Genomic DNA, 19,773 nt, shown 5'->3' with positions numbered 1-19,773 from the left:
ACATCTCACTGCCTCTTTGGTCTGTTATTGGCTCCCAGTTCTCCAGCCAGCTACATCGTGTGCTGGAAGATTGAATTAATGGACTAATAAATTAAATCAACCAAAACCTTTTCTTGTTATCACCTCATTGTGTCTTTGTTTTGTGCAGTAGTATGTTTTCGTTGGCTGTGTTAGTCTGGAAATACCGACAGTCTAGACTGGACATATTATTAATCCTTACATCAGAGTGTTTATTGTCCTAACACTGAATAATCATCTGTATTAAAGCTTTAAACGTTCTGCAGGAGGCACGTGCAGAAGGGGAGCCTCCGGGGGCCCTCTTCCCAAGTTAATTAAGGTGCCCCCTCAACATGAATTAATCCACTGGGGCTCATCCACTTTTTTTAACTATAATTGATGCCATAAATCTCTGAGACTTCTCAAAACTAACGGAGGGAGATTCACAAAATAATGTTGTATGATGTTCCAGTGTACTGTAATCCACGACGAGCATGTGACGCTGCTTAGACTGAGGACGACTCTGTTTGCCAGCAGACTGTGAGCAACTCTTTTTGGTGAAAAATATTTGCATAATTGAAAAACAATGCACTTTACACTTGCATGCAACACAAGGATTTAAAATCAGTGGGCTGAAATAATGACTAAATGAAGAGTAAACACGGTTTGTCTGCTCAAATCAGCATCAGAGAGGAAAGACAGGCGCTGGCAGCACTGCTCAGTTCATCTGAGCGTCCCAGCACATCCTATCTGACTTATTGACAGATCAAATCAGATTCCCTCTGAGGGCTGTGAGGTTTCCCATTGAGAGACAGCTGCTCACAAGTCTATGACTTCTAATTCTTCAACCTAGGCTGTTGGTCTGCACACACAGAGTGGGGGGAGAAAACATTACACCTACTTTGTGAATCCTTATGTCGTGGTTGGAAGTTGGAATAATTTGGATTAATGTTAGCATCCTAACAGCTCATCTTTAGCTCCTGTGTTACACCTCAAACTGAGGCACAAATATAGAGTAATATTCAATTATTGTACTATTATACAATCTAACGTTAGTGTAGAGAACGAGTGTTTTGTGTGTTTGGTTCCTTTTCTCACCCTGTTGATCCAAAGGGACGTCTCTTCAGTCCACTGTATGTCTGTGCATATTGTGTGGGGCAAAAACTATTACCTGGTAAAACGGGATTTTAATTTCTCTGTGTAAAAAAGGTCGCTGAGGGTGACATGGTGAGTCTGACAATGTGTCACCATCTGGTGGTCAAATGGTAAAGAGCACTGTCCTGGAATGACATTCCTGTTCAATACGTCAGCATATAAGAAGGACATCTTTGTTCAAATTTAAAACTACAGATTAACACATGCAGATAAAACTGCACAGACAGCAGAATGCATGTAAAATGTTAATAACGCTAAATAAATGAATAACAAGACACTTCAGGTATCTTCACCTGACAGTATGAGCAAAGTTAAACCATTCCTATATAATAAAAAAAAAACAATATAAAGTTTATTAGGATATATATAAATTTAAAGTGATGTACATTATGTTTTTCACATTGTTCAGCACATTGTTTACTAGCTGCGGTGTGTGGCAGATCATTCAGAACATAGATAACGAGTTTAGAAAGTCCTGACAGAAATCATCTCATGTAATTCTAGTTGACACTGTGAAGTTACCATGATGCAGGCTTTAAAGGGGTCTATGAAAATATTGATTAATGCTGCTTTAATGATCAGAAATTCTTGCTTGCTGAGCCTTGAGACGACGGTGCCGCTCCACTTCTAAGCTCTCAGAAAAAACTTTTGTGTGAAACAGTTCTTACTACAGGAAAGTGGTTGTTACAGGTGAGCTGTGAATGGCTGTGATGAATCATTGGACACTTCACTTTCTAACTGCAGTTGAAATCCTGCCAGTGAAAAATCTTTTCTGACTCATCTGGACAAGTGTGTAGTTGTGTGTATTAGTATGCAGCAGGTGATGTGAGTGACTTCAACTCATTTTTTTATTAATTTGACGTCGGCAGCGCGGGTCTTTTCTCATGAAGTCCACCATGTGGGTGGAAGCTGTTGTGGGGGCTGTGATCTCACAAAGGCAGCTTTTCCGCCAACCAATCCCTCGCTAGTTGTTTGGACACTAGCCCAGCCCCCTCGATTCACCCTCCTCTTTTACTCTCACACACACACTCACTTTTTGCTCCGTGCTCCGTCATAGCAGGAATTTTCCACTCAGCAGCGGGAGAACATTGCAGCCAGCTGTGCTGTCAATTGTAGTATATGCTTGAATCCCACCGAATGGGTGCAGACAACCTTCTTCTTCCAGCCTCATCTCTTTCTGGATTTCCACATGTGCAGAGTTGCACACATGCACAGAACCACAGCTGCACAAAGCACAGGTTGTTGCTGTATGTGATCCGTGCATGTCAGGAAAGCATGAGCGTTAGTTGTGCACGCTGTGAACCAGGACAGCGGAGCAGAAGAATGCAAATCCAACCACTGAGACCCAGGGGAGACAGGACACCTCCCCCTCCATCTTCTCTGTTTACTCGGTCGTTTAATCCTCACTGCCTCCCCCTTTTGGTTTCATTGCCACTCACCATAGAAATCCCATATAGGCTCTTGAAAGGACATCGTGCACATGTAGCATGTTTTCTGTGTACATCAGAGGCCTCTTATGTAACGGTGAAACCACCTCCCTCCCCTTCCTGTTGCCCATACATATCCCTGCTTCCTCTTGAATCAGGTCAGGTGAGGACAGCACAGCGAGAGAACTGCCCTGAAACAGTCCCATCATTGAAGATGTAAACATAATGTTAGAAGTCGACAACACACGGGCGGAGAAAAAGGAGATATAAGTAGGAATATAGCATTTCATCATGTTGCTGTTGTTGTGTCGTGTGTACTTTTGGTCTGAGGCTGTTATTCATGGTTTAAAGTTTAGTCCATTAGTTTTAAAGGAAGTTTGGTGAAAAATGTTTATTCAGTTTCTTTCTGAAATTCAGCTCAGTCTGGTTTTATATCTGTCTGTTAGATATGGAGCCAGCGCAGCGAGCTAACACCTGTAGAGCTCCTCATAAGGTGTGAGGAAGCAGGGAACTACTGCTAATTAGTAACAATTAGTTAAACTACATTCATACTGTGTTTGCACAGTGTTTCGTGTAGTTAAATACATTTCTTGCCAAGAAGTTAAACTACAAACACAGATTGATGTTTCAGGTTTGGTGCATTATTTTACAGTTTAAAAAGTTCAAATACATGTTATAAGGTCTCTTTATGCAACATGACCTCTGGACTAAAATAACTTACCTGTTCTCTTTACATTTAGCAGACGCTTTTATCCAATACGGCTTCAAAGTACGGTAATCATAAGGAGCCCAATTAGAGATCTGAACCCCAGTCTCCCTCATGGAGGGTGGTGATGTTACCACAACACTGTCCCCTTCCCTGCTTCCCTATCTGTTCTGATTGGCCAGCTTGTGGAAGTCTTCCTGTGGACCGAGTAATTCCCAAAGCACTGGCTGTTAGCACCACCCCCTAAATATCAGCTTCTGAAATCCAGAATATGATGACGGAGAAGACGAACAACGTGTTTCCGTTGGGTCAATACTGTATTTTAGCCACAACTTCTTAGTTTGTGTTCAGCATTTTACATTTTCTCCCCCCTACAGTTGGAACAGCACCATCATTCAGCTACAACCTGGCTGAAAATCCTGCTGCACACTGGGGCAGGTTGTGAAAACAGTGGTGGCCATAGTGCTGTGAATGGATAAAAAACGTTGATTGAAGTCTGTTGCTGCACTGTAACTTTATCCATTGTTGTTTTATGGTTTTGTCAAGTTAAATGTCTTTCACAGCTGAAAAAACACCTTCTCACGAACACTTGAATTTGCACCAGAATGAGCAGAGCAGTGGCTGCAAACCTGAGGGGGTGGGTGAGATGGTTTGCTTAGTATGGACAAATGTTCAGAGAGTGATAGACACTGTTTAAGTCACTAATGCTCTTCTAGCTGAATGTGAGCGAATCTCTGCAGTGTGAAATCTTTATAGGGGGATGGAGACTCTTAAAGTGCCTGATAGAAACCAACAGTTTTGCGATGAGTTGTTTAACAATCTTAGTGTAACGTTGAATTGTTTACTTGTATTTGGCCACAGCGTCTACGCTCAGAATGTTTGACAGTATAAATCTTTTAAAATGGTTTTCCTTTACCAACACAGTAGCCATAAGTTAAACATCTAAATAAATTCAGATTGTGTTTTGTGAAAGATACTTGGAAAAACATACACTGACTTGAAAAACATCATGTGGAGCTTACAAGGAAAATGACCTCATGGGATGAAGGTTCTTCAGAAAGAAACTATTACAGCCTCAATGTGCTGCAGGAAAACATAAGTGTATCCTCCTAAAGAGATAAAAGTGGGAATGTGAGGATGTTTGAATATGGAAATCAAGCTCGAACTCAGGAAAGGTTCTGTTCATTAAGTTCTATGTTTATTAAGACAATTAGAGATAAAGAAGCCAGAGAGACACTGAGACAACTGTTTAAACAGGCAGACAGTTTGTGTGTGGGGGAGGATCTATACTAGGTCAATGCATTGAGGATATGGAGGGTTATCCCGGGACAAGGGGAGGAAGGATGTCTCCCATGTCCTGCATGCTAACATATACTCCCAGTATAAACACAATACATCTTATACAATACACTACAATGACCCTAACAGTCCTACTAAGTGAAACAATGAGCAGTTGTGATTTACAGGTTTACATTTCTCCCTTAGTAAAACACTCGGTGAGTGACAAATCATGAATGAGACTGTGCTGAGTTAAGTGGTTACGATTTATAGGAGTTCACATGTGTCATGTCATTTGTAAACAATTATTGCTCATGTTTAACTCTGGGTTTTGTATCACGCCAAGCAGGAATCTCATATACTTGGATTGCTGCTATAGAAAAGAACATTTTAAACTGCATAATCGCACTGTATCAAATTATACAGGCAACAAGACCAAGCACACACAATGCATCCAAAGGTCTGTAGCTGCACCCGCAAAACCTAAAACATCACTGATTAAATTAGTTAAATTGAGCACATGTGTGGACTCAACTGCATCCGGCAGAAGCTACTGAACAAAAGCATTGCCAGCATCTGCATTGAACATTTACACAAGCGATATTCAATTAATTAAAAAAGAACATCTAGAGTTAAACTGATTTGGGGTATTTGACTTTTCTCTCTCTGTCTTTAGACTACAACAGTTTGCACAGTCCAACTAAAGTGATGCTTTCTATTTATACAAGTGCTCCTCGATGTGCCTACAGTGAAATTGAATTGTTCAAATTTATGTTTTAAAATGTAATAACATCAGCTCCATCTGTCTTCATTTATCTCTGCAGAAGTGACTCTTACTGCACCATGAAACCTTTTCATGCTCTGTTTTCTCCAAAATAAAATAAAATGCTTTTATTCTTTTAAGGTGTGTTAGCGCCATCGTGCGGCACCTGAGGGCACAACAGGAAGCCCTTACGTGTTTCCGGTAAAGACGGAAGTGAAAGTTACCACATCCAATATGTCTGCCGTCGTTTAGGTTGTGTGTACGAAAACACGACTCGTGGAGAATGGCAGAGGGTGGACTCGACGAGTTATCGCAGCTTGAGTATTTGTCTTTGGTGTCCAAGGTCTGTACGGAGCTCGACAACCATCTGGGAATAAGCGACAAAGATTTAGGTGTGTATTTTGTGGCGGAAAGCTTGTCTAACCGAAAAATGTCGGCTAACTAGCTAGCGTTTGCTAACCTAGCCAATTGTTTTTAGCTAAAGCTAGCCACAATGTTGAAGTTTATTAACGGGATACTGTGGCATATATTTTTAATATGTGAAGTAGTTGGTGTTCAGTTTGTAGAAACGTAACGTTAGCTAGATGTGTAGGCTCATAACATCGCTGGAATCGTTGCTTTGTGTTGTTTTCTATCGTTGCTGTAATGTAACGTCGCGCTAGCTAGCTAGCTAGCTAATGCTGTTGTTCGCTGCTCACCTGTTCTATCATTTTCTCTCGCAGCTGAATTTGTCATCAACCTTGCTGAAAAAGAACCGACCTTTGATGGATTCAAATCTCTTTTGCTCCAAAATGGAGCGGAGTTCACTGTAAGTTCAACACACAAAAAAATGCATTTATGGGTTGATGTGGCATTAGCCAAACTGTCATTTACCTTCAACTTGCTAAATGTGTTCTTGTCTGTTTTGTTGTGTTTTATTGTAGGATTCCCTCGTCAGTAATTTGCTCAGGCTCATTCAGACTATGCGACCTCCATCCAAGGCATCTACCAGTAAAGGCAAGTTAATCTTAAGAGGATTAGTTTAACGTAAATCTAATATAACCGTACTGAATTGGCAATTAGGCCACTGTTGGAATCGTTCTTTAGTTGTAGTTTAGTCTTTTCCCCACAAAAGTAACGCTTTAAGCACCAGTTGATTACAGTATATATCTTAACATGTCTAGTGTTTGTAGAAAATGTGTAAATTACAAATATCTGTCCATTTTCAGCCTCTGAGGCTTTGGTCAAACCGAAGACAGAAAAGGATAGGTTGAAGGAGATGTTTCCAGCGCTGTGTAGACCAAATGATCCAGCACCAAAGGTATGTGTCTTTAATACGTTTGTGATTGTTGTAGCTGTTTGACTTGAAATACATCCAAGACTCTTAATGCAACATTACATCTTTACAAAAAGAACTTTTTACTTTCCAACACTTACAGGACAAGAACAAAATGTTTGGCTTGCATAGTTTTTATGAGTCATATTAGTCTTGACACCACTCTAATGACGCCAAGTTAGATGAAGATGTTTGCTGAATAAAGTTGTTTGTAAAAGAGAACCGAAATGCCCAATGTTTTAGATTTAACGTAGAAGCTTGCATTAGTATGTGCTATAGTCTGTCTGTGTGATTTCTCCCAAATTTATTTATTTACATATATATGGGCTGTTTACTCGTTAAAGACCTCAAAATTCACATACTCCTAAGGCTGGGTGCACACAGACATTAGCCCTTTGGTAAAACTGCTCAAGGAGCTGCCTTAGTAGAAGTTTGGTGTTTCATGTCCAGCTCGAGGAGCCGATTCAAATCTTATTAAATGTCAAAACACAGCATGATCCAGACAGTACACACCAGGACAGTTTTATTTTTGATGGTGATTATCTTGAGGTAATTGGCAGAAAACAGCTTTTGCCTTATAATGTAAAAGTGTGATTGCAAGTGTGATTGTCCAACACAGCAACTCGACGACATCTATCTGTTGCAGGAAAAGTTTAACCTATTAAACCTTTTGTAACATAATATGATTATAAAATTGAGAGACGTGAAAGTTGAATGGTGTTGTTTAGCTAAGTTTTGTTTGTCTGTTTTTGTCACACTCCACAGAAACTGTTAGATGAGGATGATGTAAAAGTAGCAGCCGACGCCATGAAGGAGCTGGAGATGTTTATGCCCAGTGTCAGTGGAACAGACTCAAAAGGCAGCAAGAGCAGGTAAGGAAAAGACACATCATGGCACTGTATTTTCCTTCTTGAGCAAGAAAAGTTTTCCTTTTTAAAAAATATATAATTAGGAAAAAGAATACTGCATCCAACAAAATATATATTTTTGTTGTGAGATTTTGAATTCAGTGTGCTCATTTCCACTTATTATTGTAGATCAGAAAAGAGCAGACATCACAGCCGAAGCCGCAGCAGAAGCCGAGAAAGAGACAGACACAGAGATAGAGATCGGGAGAAGGACAGGAAGAGACGTCATCGTTCTCGATCACGCTCCAGATCTCGCTCCAGAGACCGTGATCGTCACAGAGATAGAGAGAGAGATCGCGGTAAACGAAAAGACAAATCTTCCCGGTGGTCTGAGCGCTCACCAAGCCCCAGAAAAGACCAAGACAGAGATTCTGACCGCTGGAAGGACAAACATGTGGACCGCCCTCCACCAGAGGAGCCTTCTGTTGGTGACATATACAACGGCAAAGTCACTAGCATCATGCAGTTTGGATGCTTTGTTCAACTGGAAGGACTGAGGTCAGTTTGAAGTCACCAAAGTGCTATAAACGCAACTTTAGTCTAACCTCCAACATAGGGTGCATATATAACATTATTTAGATATTTATTGTTTTGACCCGGTAGTTGGTTTGTATATAAACTTAACCTTGTTTTACATCTCTACATTTTTTTTTAGGAAACGATGGGAGGGTTTGGTCCACATTTCTGAGCTGCGCAGAGAGGGCCGCGTGGCCAATGTGGCTGATGTTGTCAGCAAAGGCCAAAGAGTCAAAGTCAAGGTGCTCTCATTCACTGGGTCCAAGACAAGTCTGAGCATGAAGGTAAGGAAACGTAATCCAAAATATACAGTATGAATGTTATTGGATTGGTTTTTGTTAGTGCAGTTGAAGCTTAATTAATTTAATTAATTAATGTATTTAATTATCTTCAGGAGATTATTATTTTTTCCTTTTTTTATTTGCCAGGATGTGGACCAGGAGACAGGTGAAGATTTGAACCCCAACAGGAGGAGAAACGTAGGCCCAGATGGAGGGGAGGAGATCTCCATGAGGAATCCCGATCGTCCAAACAACCTGAATCTCGGCCATGCCCCTGAGCTGGATCAGGATGATACTCTAGAGCGCAAGAGGCTCACCAAGATTTCTGACCCAGAGAAGTGGGAGATCAAACAGGTGGGTTTTAGTAATGTGTGCAAACAGTTCAAGGTAGTAGTATCTGTTAGGTATTGAGAACAACACTGGAGGATTAAAGAAGAAAGTCACATTCTAATATTCACACTGTTTGTTTGCCTGCAGATGATTGCTGCCAACGTCTTGTCTAAGGAAGAGTTCCCTGATTTTGATGATGAGACAGGAATCCTTCCTAAAGTAGATGATGAAGAGGGTAAGACATTGTTTTGTCCTCTTCTAATGCAGCAAGTTTAACAACAGAATACAGCTGTTTCTTATCACTATAAACAGTTCTGACTGTAACACGACATGTTTTTTTTTCCTGAATGTGTAACTGAGAATGTTTACTGACTGGTCATGTGTATTGTCATTCAGATGAAGACTTGGAAATTGAGCTGGTTGAAGAGGAACCCCCATTCCTGAGGGGACACACTAAACAAAGTATGGATATGAGCCCCGTCAAGATAGTTAAGGTACAGTACACCTCAAAATATGTCATTATGTGTTTCCTCAATGTTCAGTGCATCAAATGTTCTAATCTGTGAAAGATGGAAGAAGCTAACAGAAATGTAATTTATTTATAATAAGAATAGAATTAATTAAATGATTAGACGGTAACTGATTAGATTTGGACAAATGCAAAGAGTGTGCATAGCCTACTCAGATACACACATCTAAGTGACCCTGGTGTCTTTCCTCTTCTGTCCATAGAATCCAGATGGCTCCCTATCCCAGGCAGCCATGATGCAGAGCGCTTTGGCTAAGGAGCGACGGGAGTTGAAGCAGGCCGCACGAGAGGCGGAGATGGACTCAATCCCCATGGGGCTGAATAAACACTGGGTCGACCCATTGCCAGACGGTTAGCAATACACTAAATGTGTCCACTGACTAACGTCCAAGTCACAGATGTTAATGTGATCAGCATGAAGACATTAGAACCTCAGCCAGCTTCAAATTAGCCTATTGACTGTGTTAACCTCTGTCTTCAGACTTGATTTATTTTGAGCCTTATCTTTACTTCTGACACTTATCCTGATATAACCGCATCAATTTTTGGAATGCAGCCTGTGTGTTAGGTCAGCTTTATCAAAGTCACAGTCCAGGCTGCATCAGGCACGAGACTTCCTCCATGCCAACAGACACCATCCCTCAGGCATGCCAGTTCTGTAAATGGTTATCTCGCTTCCTGCAGCCCCCTGTCTGGCCGGATGGATTTGTCTTGCCATGCTTCATGTGTGCCTTTGTGCCCTTCATGGCCCCAGGGGGTCTAGACAGTTAGACATGGGTGTGCATTATCCTGCTATAGGCATGCAAGTCTGGCTGCTACTATTAGTAACTGATGTGATGAGATTTTAATTGCGATGTTAACAATAGACACACTTTGATGATCTTGTGTTACAGCTGACGGCAGGCAGATTGCAGCTAACATGAGAGGTATTGGCATGATGCCCAACGACATCCCAGAGTGGAAGAAGCACGCCTTTGGGGGGAACAAGGCCTCTTATGGAAAGAAGACGCAGCTCTCCATTCTGGAGCAGAGGGAGAGTTTGCCCATCTACAAGCTAAAGGAGCAGCTCATTCAGGTGTGTGTGCATCAAATAAGTGTGCATCTCCCTAATGTAAAGTACCAGAATATCAGCCTTTGTCTAGATTTAAGTTTTAATTATCTTTTCTAAAAGTGATGCTGAGAAAATATAATAGCAAACAACTCTTACAGAAATAAGTCTAAAGACAAACTGACAAACTTTAATCCTGTCCAAACAAATAGAATATTATACAGGTGTCAGGGGGAATGACTTTCGTTGTGTGTTTGTTAATCTGTCACAGGCTGTTCATGACAACCAGATTTTGATTGTGATTGGAGAGACGGGGTCTGGTAAGACCACACAGATCACTCAGTATCTGGCAGAAGCCGGTTACACCACCAGGGGGAAGATTGGTTGTACTCAGCCCCGTCGTGTGGCCGCCATGTCTGTGGCTAAGAGAGTGTCTGAGGAGTACGGTTGTTGTCTGGGACAAGAGGTGAGTGATTTTTTTTATTTTATAATTATAGTAAAAGCACAAACCTATTATCTATAGATGGCTAATACAGTATATATGTGTGTTTTGTGGTCCAGGTGGGTTACACCATTCGTTTTGAGGACTGCACCAGCCCTGAGACAGTCATTAAGTACATGACAGACGGTATGCTGTTGAGAGAGTGTTTGATCGATTCAGAATTGGGCCAGTACGCCATTATCATGCTGGATGAAGCCCACGAGAGGACGATCCATACTGATGTTCTCTTTGGTCTCCTCAAGAAAGTGAGCAAACAATTAATTTAGTGTCACGTTGGAGAAGAGTAGAAATGCTTTAAATAGATGCTGAGTAATTTTTGTCTTTCTCAGACTGTACAGAAACGCACCGACATGAAGCTGATCGTAACATCAGCTACACTGGATGCCGTGAAATTCTCTCAGTATTTCTATGAAGCTCCCATCTTCACTATCCCTGGAAGAACATATCCAGTAGAGGTTCTTTATACCAAAGAACCTGAGACGGACTATCTGGATGCTAGTCTCATCACCGTCATGCAGATCCATCTGACTGAACCTCCAGGTATGATTTCAGAGTCTCACACGCATCTTCGTCACCTCCTTTTCACCAGTAGGCTCATACTGTCTCTCATCTCTGTCCAGGTGACATCCTCGTGTTTCTGACTGGACAGGAAGAGATCGACACCGCCTGCGAGATCCTGTATGAGAGAATGAAGTCACTGGGGCCTGATGTTCCTGAACTGATTATTCTGCCAGTTTATTCTGCCCTGCCCAGCGAGATGCAAACAAGAATCTTTGACCCTGCACCTCCAGGCAGCAGAAAGGTGCAAACCATTAACAATAATATCTCAAACAAATGTGAATATTTGTGTTTCGCTTTTGGGAAATTGCAACTAAATGGCACATGGTATCTGCATTTACTTTTGATGTGTGAAGCATGGTAGTTCAAAAAGATACTAATTCTGGACAGGATTCCTTGTCATCCTGCTTACATCTTTGTATTTCTTACTAGTTTTAAAGTAGTGAATCTTCAGCTAACTCTTTGTAATAGACTTAATATTGTTGTTACATCTTCTTAAAAAAGCCCCTTGACTTTTCTGTGAGGTAAAATGTATCAACAGATAGACTTTGTTAATAATAACCTTGATATCCTCACTTATTTTCCACAGGTGGTCATTGCTACAAACATTGCAGAAACATCTCTAACAATTGATGGAATCTATTATGTAGTAGATCCTGGTTTTGTCAAGCAGAAAGTCTATAACTCTAAGACTGGTATCGACCAACTGGTGGTGACTCCAATCTCACAGGTACATCATTTATATGTTTATATTATGGACATGTTTCGTCAATGTGTTGACAGTAGTCCCAAAGTTTCTGATTAAAACTTGTTTTACCTTTTCAATATTAGGCTCAGGCCAAACAGAGAGCGGGTCGAGCCGGCAGAACGGGTCCAGGAAAGTGTTACCGACTCTACACTGAGAGAGCCTACAGAGATGAGATGCTGACAACTAACGTGCCCGAAATCCAGAGAACTAACTTGGCCAGCACAGTGTTGTCTCTGAAGGTAAAGTGTCACACTGCTGGTAACACTACAGACCTACATCTTCATACTGTACATGTAGTGTAGAGTAAAATAAGTAGAATAGTAAGATCAATAAATATTATAAGCTATAAATACAGATTCCAAGAAAAGGACCAAATAAATAAACACGAAAAGAATAAAAAGGTACAATAAAATCCAAGATAAATTTAAAAATGGGAGGAAAAATTAAATAAAAACCTAAAATGTACAACCACGGAAATAAGTATGCCGATATTAAACTCCTTGATGCTAGCTGCTCTTTTCTCTTTTTCATTTCAATGCTTGCTGCAGTGATGCTCACGTTACTGAATGTTTCTCATTTTGATTATTGGTCATATTCATGACCAAAAGCTGGAACTAAACATCAGACTTGAGGTCGAGGTTTTAAATCCAACACCACTTTTTTCTCCACCAGGCCATGGGGATCAATGACCTCCTGTCTTTCGACTTTATGGACGCTCCTCCGATGGAGACTCTAATCACAGCTATGGAGCAGCTTTACACCCTTGGAGCTCTGGACGATGAAGGCTTACTCACACGGCTTGGTAGAAGGGTAAGAACACTTTTACTTATCAGGTTCCCTCAAGAGAAAAATTAAGCGTCTAATTACATTTGTGTTATTTATAGTTTGAATAAACGTATTATGTGTCAGCGTAGGTCAGTGTGTGGTTTGCTTTGTCTCTTTTCCTCTGCCCTTCACGTCTCATTTTACTCCAATTATATCTCGATTTCTGTGCATCTCTGTCCTCTAGATGGCCGAGTTCCCTCTGGAGCCAATGCTGTGTAAGATGCTGATCATGTCTGTACATCTGGGCTGCAGTGAAGAGATGCTCACCATTGTGTCAATGCTGTCGGTGCAGAATGTGTTCTACAGGCCAAAGGTACGTTTAACACCAAACCTTATATTAGAAACAACTGGATAATCGGTGTGGTCTGAGGGGGCAGCGGTGAAGTAAATGATTAGTTGTATTGAAAGTTGTGCAATATTGTTTTCCTTGTCACAGTCTGTGGAAACTAATGGATAATTTATTTCATTTTGCTCCTTGTGTATGAGGAAAGTAAAAACAAAAGAGGTTTATTATTAAATGACAAACATAGTTTTATCTGTAAAGTCAGAAGATGGTTCTTAATTAACGAAACACTTGTGCAGTGGAAATCATACAACATGTTAATCGGTTAACCTTTATTGTGTTGCTGTCCCTTTATGACTTAAAAGGATAAACAGGCTTTGGCTGACCAGAAGAAGGCCAAGTTCCACCAGCCTGAGGGCGATCACCTCACCCTGCTGGCTGTCTACAACTCTTGGAAGAACAACAAGTTCTCTAACCCCTGGTGTTATGAGAACTTCATTCAGGCTCGCTCCCTTCGCAGAGCACAGGACATCAGGAAACAGATGCTGGGCATCATGGACAGGTATGATGGAATCATGACATATAGTATCATAAAACATGTCATTTCATTAAAATCTTGTTGAATTGTTGTGAACATCCACTGTGCTATCTCATCTTTAGACATAAACTGGATGTGGTATCTTGTGGCAAAGCCACAGTGCGAGTCCAGAAAGCCATCTGCAGTGGCTTCTTCAGGAATGCAGCCAAAAAGGATCCTCAAGAGGGCTACAGAACCCTTATAGACCAGCAAGTTGTGTACATCCACCCCTCCAGTGCTCTGTTCAACCGGCAGCCTGAATGGTACGACATATAAAATAAAGGGTCCTTTTTATAATCACATATTGAAGCTTTCAGTCTTCTAACTCAGCGTTTGTGTCAACAGGGTTGTGTACCATGAGTTGGTGCTGACTACCAAGGAGTACATGCGAGAGGTGACCACCATTGACCCACGCTGGCTGGTGGAGTTTTCTCCAGCCTTCTTCAAAGTGTCTGACCCCACTCGCCTCAGCAAGCAGAAGAAACAGCAACGTCTTGAGCCTCTGTACAACCGCTACGAGGAGCCCAACGCTTGGAGAATCTCTCGTGCCTTCAGACGCCGTTGATGTGTGTGATGATAAAGTCCTGCAGTGGTCCTTTACCAGCGTCAGACCCTGTTGGTTGAACAAGCGGTGTACTCCTCCTTTTAAAATTGTACTCGCTGTACATTTCCCTCTAATAGCTCACAAATTAACGCGTCTGATTTGGAGCGGACATTTTAACTTCATTAATTTGGAACGCCCAGAGCTGTTTACTTTTTATAGCACTAAACCTGGAACAAAAACAAAACATTTGCCTTTTGAGGCATCAGTTTTAATTTTATCTTCTGTGGGGGGATGCTGCAGAACTCTGGACTATTTATTTTCACACTGTACCTGGTAACAACATAATAGGCCTGAATATGGACACGACAGAAATGTAAAGGACCTTTTAATGTTTCACTATTCGATAGTCAGACGGTAAAGATGGAACAATGTAAATGTTTGATAGATTTTGTACTATAACTGGGACAACTTCCATTTGTCTTTGTATTGCTGGCATTATGACAATGTGTCCTTATTAAAAGCCATGTTTTCTTACACTCTGAGTATTGTGTTGAATAAATTGGAGGGTACAGAGATTAGAGGGACTCGGTGTTCTTGTGGAAAAGAATTACAAAATAATAGAAAAATACTACTAGGAACAACTTGCACATTGATTAATATTTTTTTGTATGTGAACACATTATTTGCATTACACATTACATCTGAAATGCAGCAGAAAATAAACATGTATAGTACAAGTACCTCATGGTAAATAGTAATACTGTGTACTGTACACGCTGCTGTGTGTGTTCACCGATAGGGGGCAGCAGCACCGAGAGGCCGTCGCCGCGCATCGTAAAGTTGAAGACGAGTCCAAATAAATGAGGTAAGTTGATGCAAAGGTTGTGGTTTTAAACTAAGTCTTGTATTATATTATCATATTTATCTTTATTTTACATAGATACGTGTAGAATAAGCGAAAAACGACGTTACCTGACAGCAGTTTTCTCCTTATATACGAAGCTAGTCCCGGTTTGTCGTGTGTTAGCTAGCAAACAATCGATAAACACGGTTTCTGCAAACGTTGAATACCAAAAATAATATCTAAAATCCAGACGGTCGTTTTAATAAAATACACAACTTCTTCAAAAAGCCTGGATAAACGAAATATTAAGTCTGCCACATGATTAAAAAAATGTTTAATTAACCACTCTGCTATCCAGGTGCTCAGTCGGCCGCCATCTTGTTTTGATTAAAACACAGTTGGGTCAACAGATCGTTTTTTCCTCTAAATTGTAATATTTAAACAGTTTCTGTGTCTTTTCTGGTGTTTTTTCTAACCCTCGCATGTTTTTTAACATTGATGGTTGATTATTTTTATACAGAAACCGAAGGTTAGCCTGCTTGTTATCGAACGTTTAACAGGTGCTACTACGGAGGCTAGCTAGCTAGTTAGCTAACGTTGATTTTAATAACTGAAAAGTACAAAATATTGGACGAAGTTCTGTCAGAAAATGGAGCAGATGTTGCAGTAAGTGTGTATAAAATGTTTTTATGTCAACACTAAGCTGTTGTTTTCTGTCAGAACGCCCTAATTGATCATTTAGACTGAGTATCTGTGTGTAAACCAGATGATTTTTAACAGTATTTATCCTAAAAGCTTAGCAGGGATGGTCTAAATTAAACTTATTTATTCATTTAAGAACTAACTGATATCTGGATTGTTGACATGTTAGAGACATTATCTCTGACATAAAATACATGATCTCCTTATAGCTGCAATACAACAACATGTGGAGTGAAAAGTGACTTCTCCTGTTCTCATTGACAGAGGCCGAGCTGCAGACGGAGAAAACAGATGTACAGAGTCATTGTCAGTGCACATCAGGAGGTTGTGATGGAGAAAACGTACCACGCGTGCAGAAGGAGCCGGCTGACTGTCTGACAGTGAGGACAGAGGTTTGTGTTTTGGTCGATGGCTTCATCAACATCTCATGTTCACCGTTTCACTGCGTTTGATTCTGTTGTCAAAGGCGACAAGGTGAAGGTCAAAATGCTGCTGGTCATAATCAGTCAGTTTATAATGACAAACTTTATGGATCCCCTTGTAGAACTGTTGCTTAAATATTGTAAAACGCGTGCTGACATCAACACTTTGAGGAATAGAGAATAAAAAGTTAAGGAAATACTTCTTACTGACCCTATGTTACTGCAGTATATTTTAATATTCTTTGTAATAGGACTCTATGTTTAGTATTGTAGCTGTTGGTCAATGGATTTTATGCATTATTCATGTTTTTATTTTAGAGAATGACATGAAGTAAAATAAAAGTGCTATAACTGACCTTCATGTAATAATATCCACACAGCTTATGACTAAAATTATGTTAAGCTTTTATTTGAACAAAAAAACAACAAAAAACAACATGTGCTTCTGTTGTGTTCAGCTGCAGCAGTTTGAAACATTACGCCATCAGTAGGCATAGATTTATTATTTATTTACATTCAGCGCCAACTAATTTTACATTTAAAACAAAATAATTATCTCAAAGCAACCTCCAGTTGATGAAATTTAAGACACTGGAAGCTTTCTATATTTATAATTTTAACCTGTACTGATCCTACCATCAAGCGCCCCTCAAGTGTTTGGTTTAAATATGGAGCAACAAACACATTTATAATATTTTGTCTTCTGCTTTCCATCCTAAATCTCCCATATGGACAGTGTCAAACATGTCGGGCACATCATCACATAAGTAAGAAGGAGGAAATTGTAGAGGAGACAGAACACATAATGAGCATTAATGGATAATGAGAAAATGGGGCCCTAGAAACAGACATGGAAATGGCCCCTCACGTCTCTCCTAGCCAGACCCCCTAAGCTAAAGTTGCCTGTTTCTGATATGTTAGTGTCAGCTTTTGTTTTGTAAGATTTTCTGGATTGATTTTTGTCTTTTTAATGACCCTTCATACAGAGGATCTGGTTCAGTTGCCACCTGAAGGCACATGTGAAATGTAAAATCTTGAAAAACGCACCTACACACAAACACTTGCAGCAGCTATAATTGTGCTTCCCTGTAGGTGGCGTCCAACAGCAGATGTAAACCCGCAGCTTTAAACTGCAGCTTTCAGGTTGAAAGTTCGACCCAAAACTGGTTGACGATATCTGGGTTTAGCTGCAGGTGCTTTGGTCAGTAACAATGCATTGTCATTTATTTTAGTAGATTAGATACAAAGGGTTTAAGCTACAAATGCTGATGCTGCCTGATAACATATCTCTAATCGGTGTTTCTGTTAGTTATTTTCTGTTTTTTATTTTGTTCTTTAGAGTCCAGATGGTTCCTTTTTCCAAGCAGCAACGATGAGCACTGGTAACGCTGGAACTGAAGCAGTCACTTCGCTCAGCAGAGATGTACAATATGCCCTCTGGCTCGTAAGTACCTGGACTGAACATTTTTAGTGATGCAACTGGTAGATTTAAATGTGAACAGGTCTGATTGTGATTTGTTTCTTTCTCATTTTCATCACAAGTGGAACAAATGTTATGTTGAGTCAGACTTAACATTTGGAAAATAGGTTTCATCTGTTTTGTGTCAGGGCTGTGTCGTTACACTGTTATCATACAACGGCTGGAGATGATTATCTCTCTTCCCTATGAGTTTACACTGCCACACACAGACATAATGTGCTGTGACTGTGTCTTTTGTAGCCTCAGGAAGAATCTGAAATTTTACAAGTTCCTCTCAGCCCTGGCGACTACCTCTGACTCATAGTTTATACAAAAAGATCAAGTTGGGCAGTTCATTATCATTACAGTTCATCTTAATCAAACAAAATGGTGGATTGCAGGAGGTTGTGGTGGATTTATGGAAATTTACAACAGTCACAACTCGCTGTTCCTCTCCTGTACAACTAAATCAACTAATAAAAGACAAAGCATTATTATGGAATAACCACCGGGAAAGACATACAGTTATCTCCACCTCTGCCAGCTGCAACATAAATTATGTTTACATAGAATGTATGTTTAGTGTCTGATCCAATAATACAATATGTAGTACAGTTGGTATTTTATGAATATTTTGATATTTTTCAAGTTAAGATCTAAATGCAGTAACTATTTCCTGCTTCAAAAGGTTTAGTTTCAGCTGCGGCTGTATTGTTACTCTATAGGGTGAATTTCTGAGTAGAAGAATTGAACGAATGTTGGATGTTGAGACTCATAGTAGCCAAGAGAGTCTAGTTACCATCAGGCCAAGTGAGACCAAGTGATCTCTCCAACAGTATTGATTTATTTTTAATCAGTAGCAGTTACAGTTCCTTCAGCTTCCCTGATCTCTTTATATATTTTCAACATTCAGAGACCGTGTCTGACCCATGGCATGATTCAGAAAGAGTGTCTGGTGGATTCACATTTGTCAGTGTCCCCACTATAGGACAACATTCTGCTCAAGATAGTTTACTTTTTTTTATTTTTATTCCAATTCCAATTAGGAAAGCAACATGGAGAGTGCTCTGAGCACAGTCTGACTTACTCACTTCACTTATCAGTGCTCCCGGTTTATTGTAGTGTAGTTCACTATGTTCTGTTCGGCTCTCTCTGACAGATGGATGTTGTACACCAATTTAAACACCAGGTGGTGCAGCGCCACACCAGGAATCTTAGCTGCCACGGGTACCACTTGTGCCTTCACCTTTCACATTTCTCTATCTTCTCATACATCTTTACACTACGCTGTATATCTTTAGAAGGTACTTCACTTATTCTTGGTAACGGCCTCCAGGTGATCATGAACATGATCTGTTAAGCTACTGTTATTGTGGGGATGATTGTAATATCTCCCCGCTGACCTGTAGTCCTGGCTCCCCGTTGCTGTAGCATTTGTGTTGTACCTCATCAGTCTCTAGTTGTGACATCAAGTGTTTCTTGCAGATATTAGAGCACTGTGCTACCTTGATGATGGGTTTCAAAGTTCCTACATCCTTCATGTAGCTCACTAGAGTTACTTGTGTAGTAGCATTCCAATAGTTCCCTGTTCTCATCTCGTGTCCAAGAATGTCTTATTCTTGTTCCAGTTCCCCTTGTCAACATGTTTGACACTATACAAGGTAGACAGGTAGCATTAAGGGCCTTGTCTAAGGGCCCACACTGGATATTGTCCTAACTGGGACAATACCCGCGCCCTAAGTCAGTGGCACTGTGCTATTTATCTGTATCTTGTTTTGTTATCAGAATACAGGTTTGCTTAATAATTATGCACACACTGTATCTGTTTTGATTTTGTTTTAACACAGAGTTGCTGATCCAATCAGAAGAGGCAGCACAAAGTAGAACCTCTCTACAACCTTGATATGAACCTGATGTTTGGAGAATCTCCCACACGTCACATTATCAGGTAAAAAGACATGTACCGAACCAGCTGGTGGACAAAAAAAAGATTTTACTTAGCCAAAACTAAAACCTTTAGACAGAATAGAGCTAGTTTGATCGCTCACTCTGGGGT

The 19,773-nt window shown here is 40.4% G+C and overlaps 1 protein-coding gene and 1 long non-coding RNA gene across 2 annotated transcripts; both read left to right on the top strand.

Moving 5' to 3' along the window:
• The first annotated feature begins 5,554 nt into the window (after window positions 1-5,554).
• dhx8 (DEAH (Asp-Glu-Ala-His) box polypeptide 8) lies at window positions 5,555-14,832 on the top strand. The gene is made up of 23 exons (XM_026350942.1): window positions 5,555-5,718; window positions 6,049-6,134; window positions 6,250-6,322; window positions 6,535-6,626; window positions 7,407-7,513; window positions 7,679-8,047; window positions 8,205-8,349; window positions 8,494-8,700; window positions 8,824-8,911; window positions 9,073-9,170; window positions 9,409-9,556; window positions 10,099-10,280; window positions 10,525-10,719; window positions 10,815-11,000; window positions 11,085-11,295; window positions 11,376-11,557; window positions 11,903-12,043; window positions 12,145-12,300; window positions 12,734-12,871; window positions 13,071-13,199; window positions 13,535-13,731; window positions 13,830-14,009; window positions 14,092-14,832. Exons 1-23 carry the CDS (start codon window positions 5,610-5,612, stop codon window positions 14,309-14,311), a joined length of 3,639 nt encoding a protein of 1,212 aa, XP_026206727.1. The 5' UTR covers window positions 5,555-5,609; the 3' UTR covers window positions 14,312-14,832.
• A 1,271-nt stretch (window positions 14,833-16,103) lies between these two features.
• On the top strand, window positions 16,104-19,694 carry LOC113156087. The gene is made up of 4 exons (XR_003298275.1): window positions 16,104-16,228; window positions 17,351-17,459; window positions 17,598-17,702; window positions 19,565-19,694. It is a non-coding gene; the product is annotated as an uncharacterized LOC113156087 (long non-coding RNA).
• Window positions 19,695-19,773: the final 79 nt, after the last annotated feature.

Source organism: Anabas testudineus, chromosome 19 (genome assembly GCF_900324465.2).
Source record: "Anabas testudineus chromosome 19, fAnaTes1.2, whole genome shotgun sequence".
NCBI lineage: Eukaryota > Metazoa > Chordata > Actinopteri > Anabantiformes > Anabantidae > Anabas > Anabas testudineus.
The sequence above is the reverse complement of the archived record's forward strand: the minus strand, read 5'-3'. Positions and strand labels throughout refer to the sequence as shown.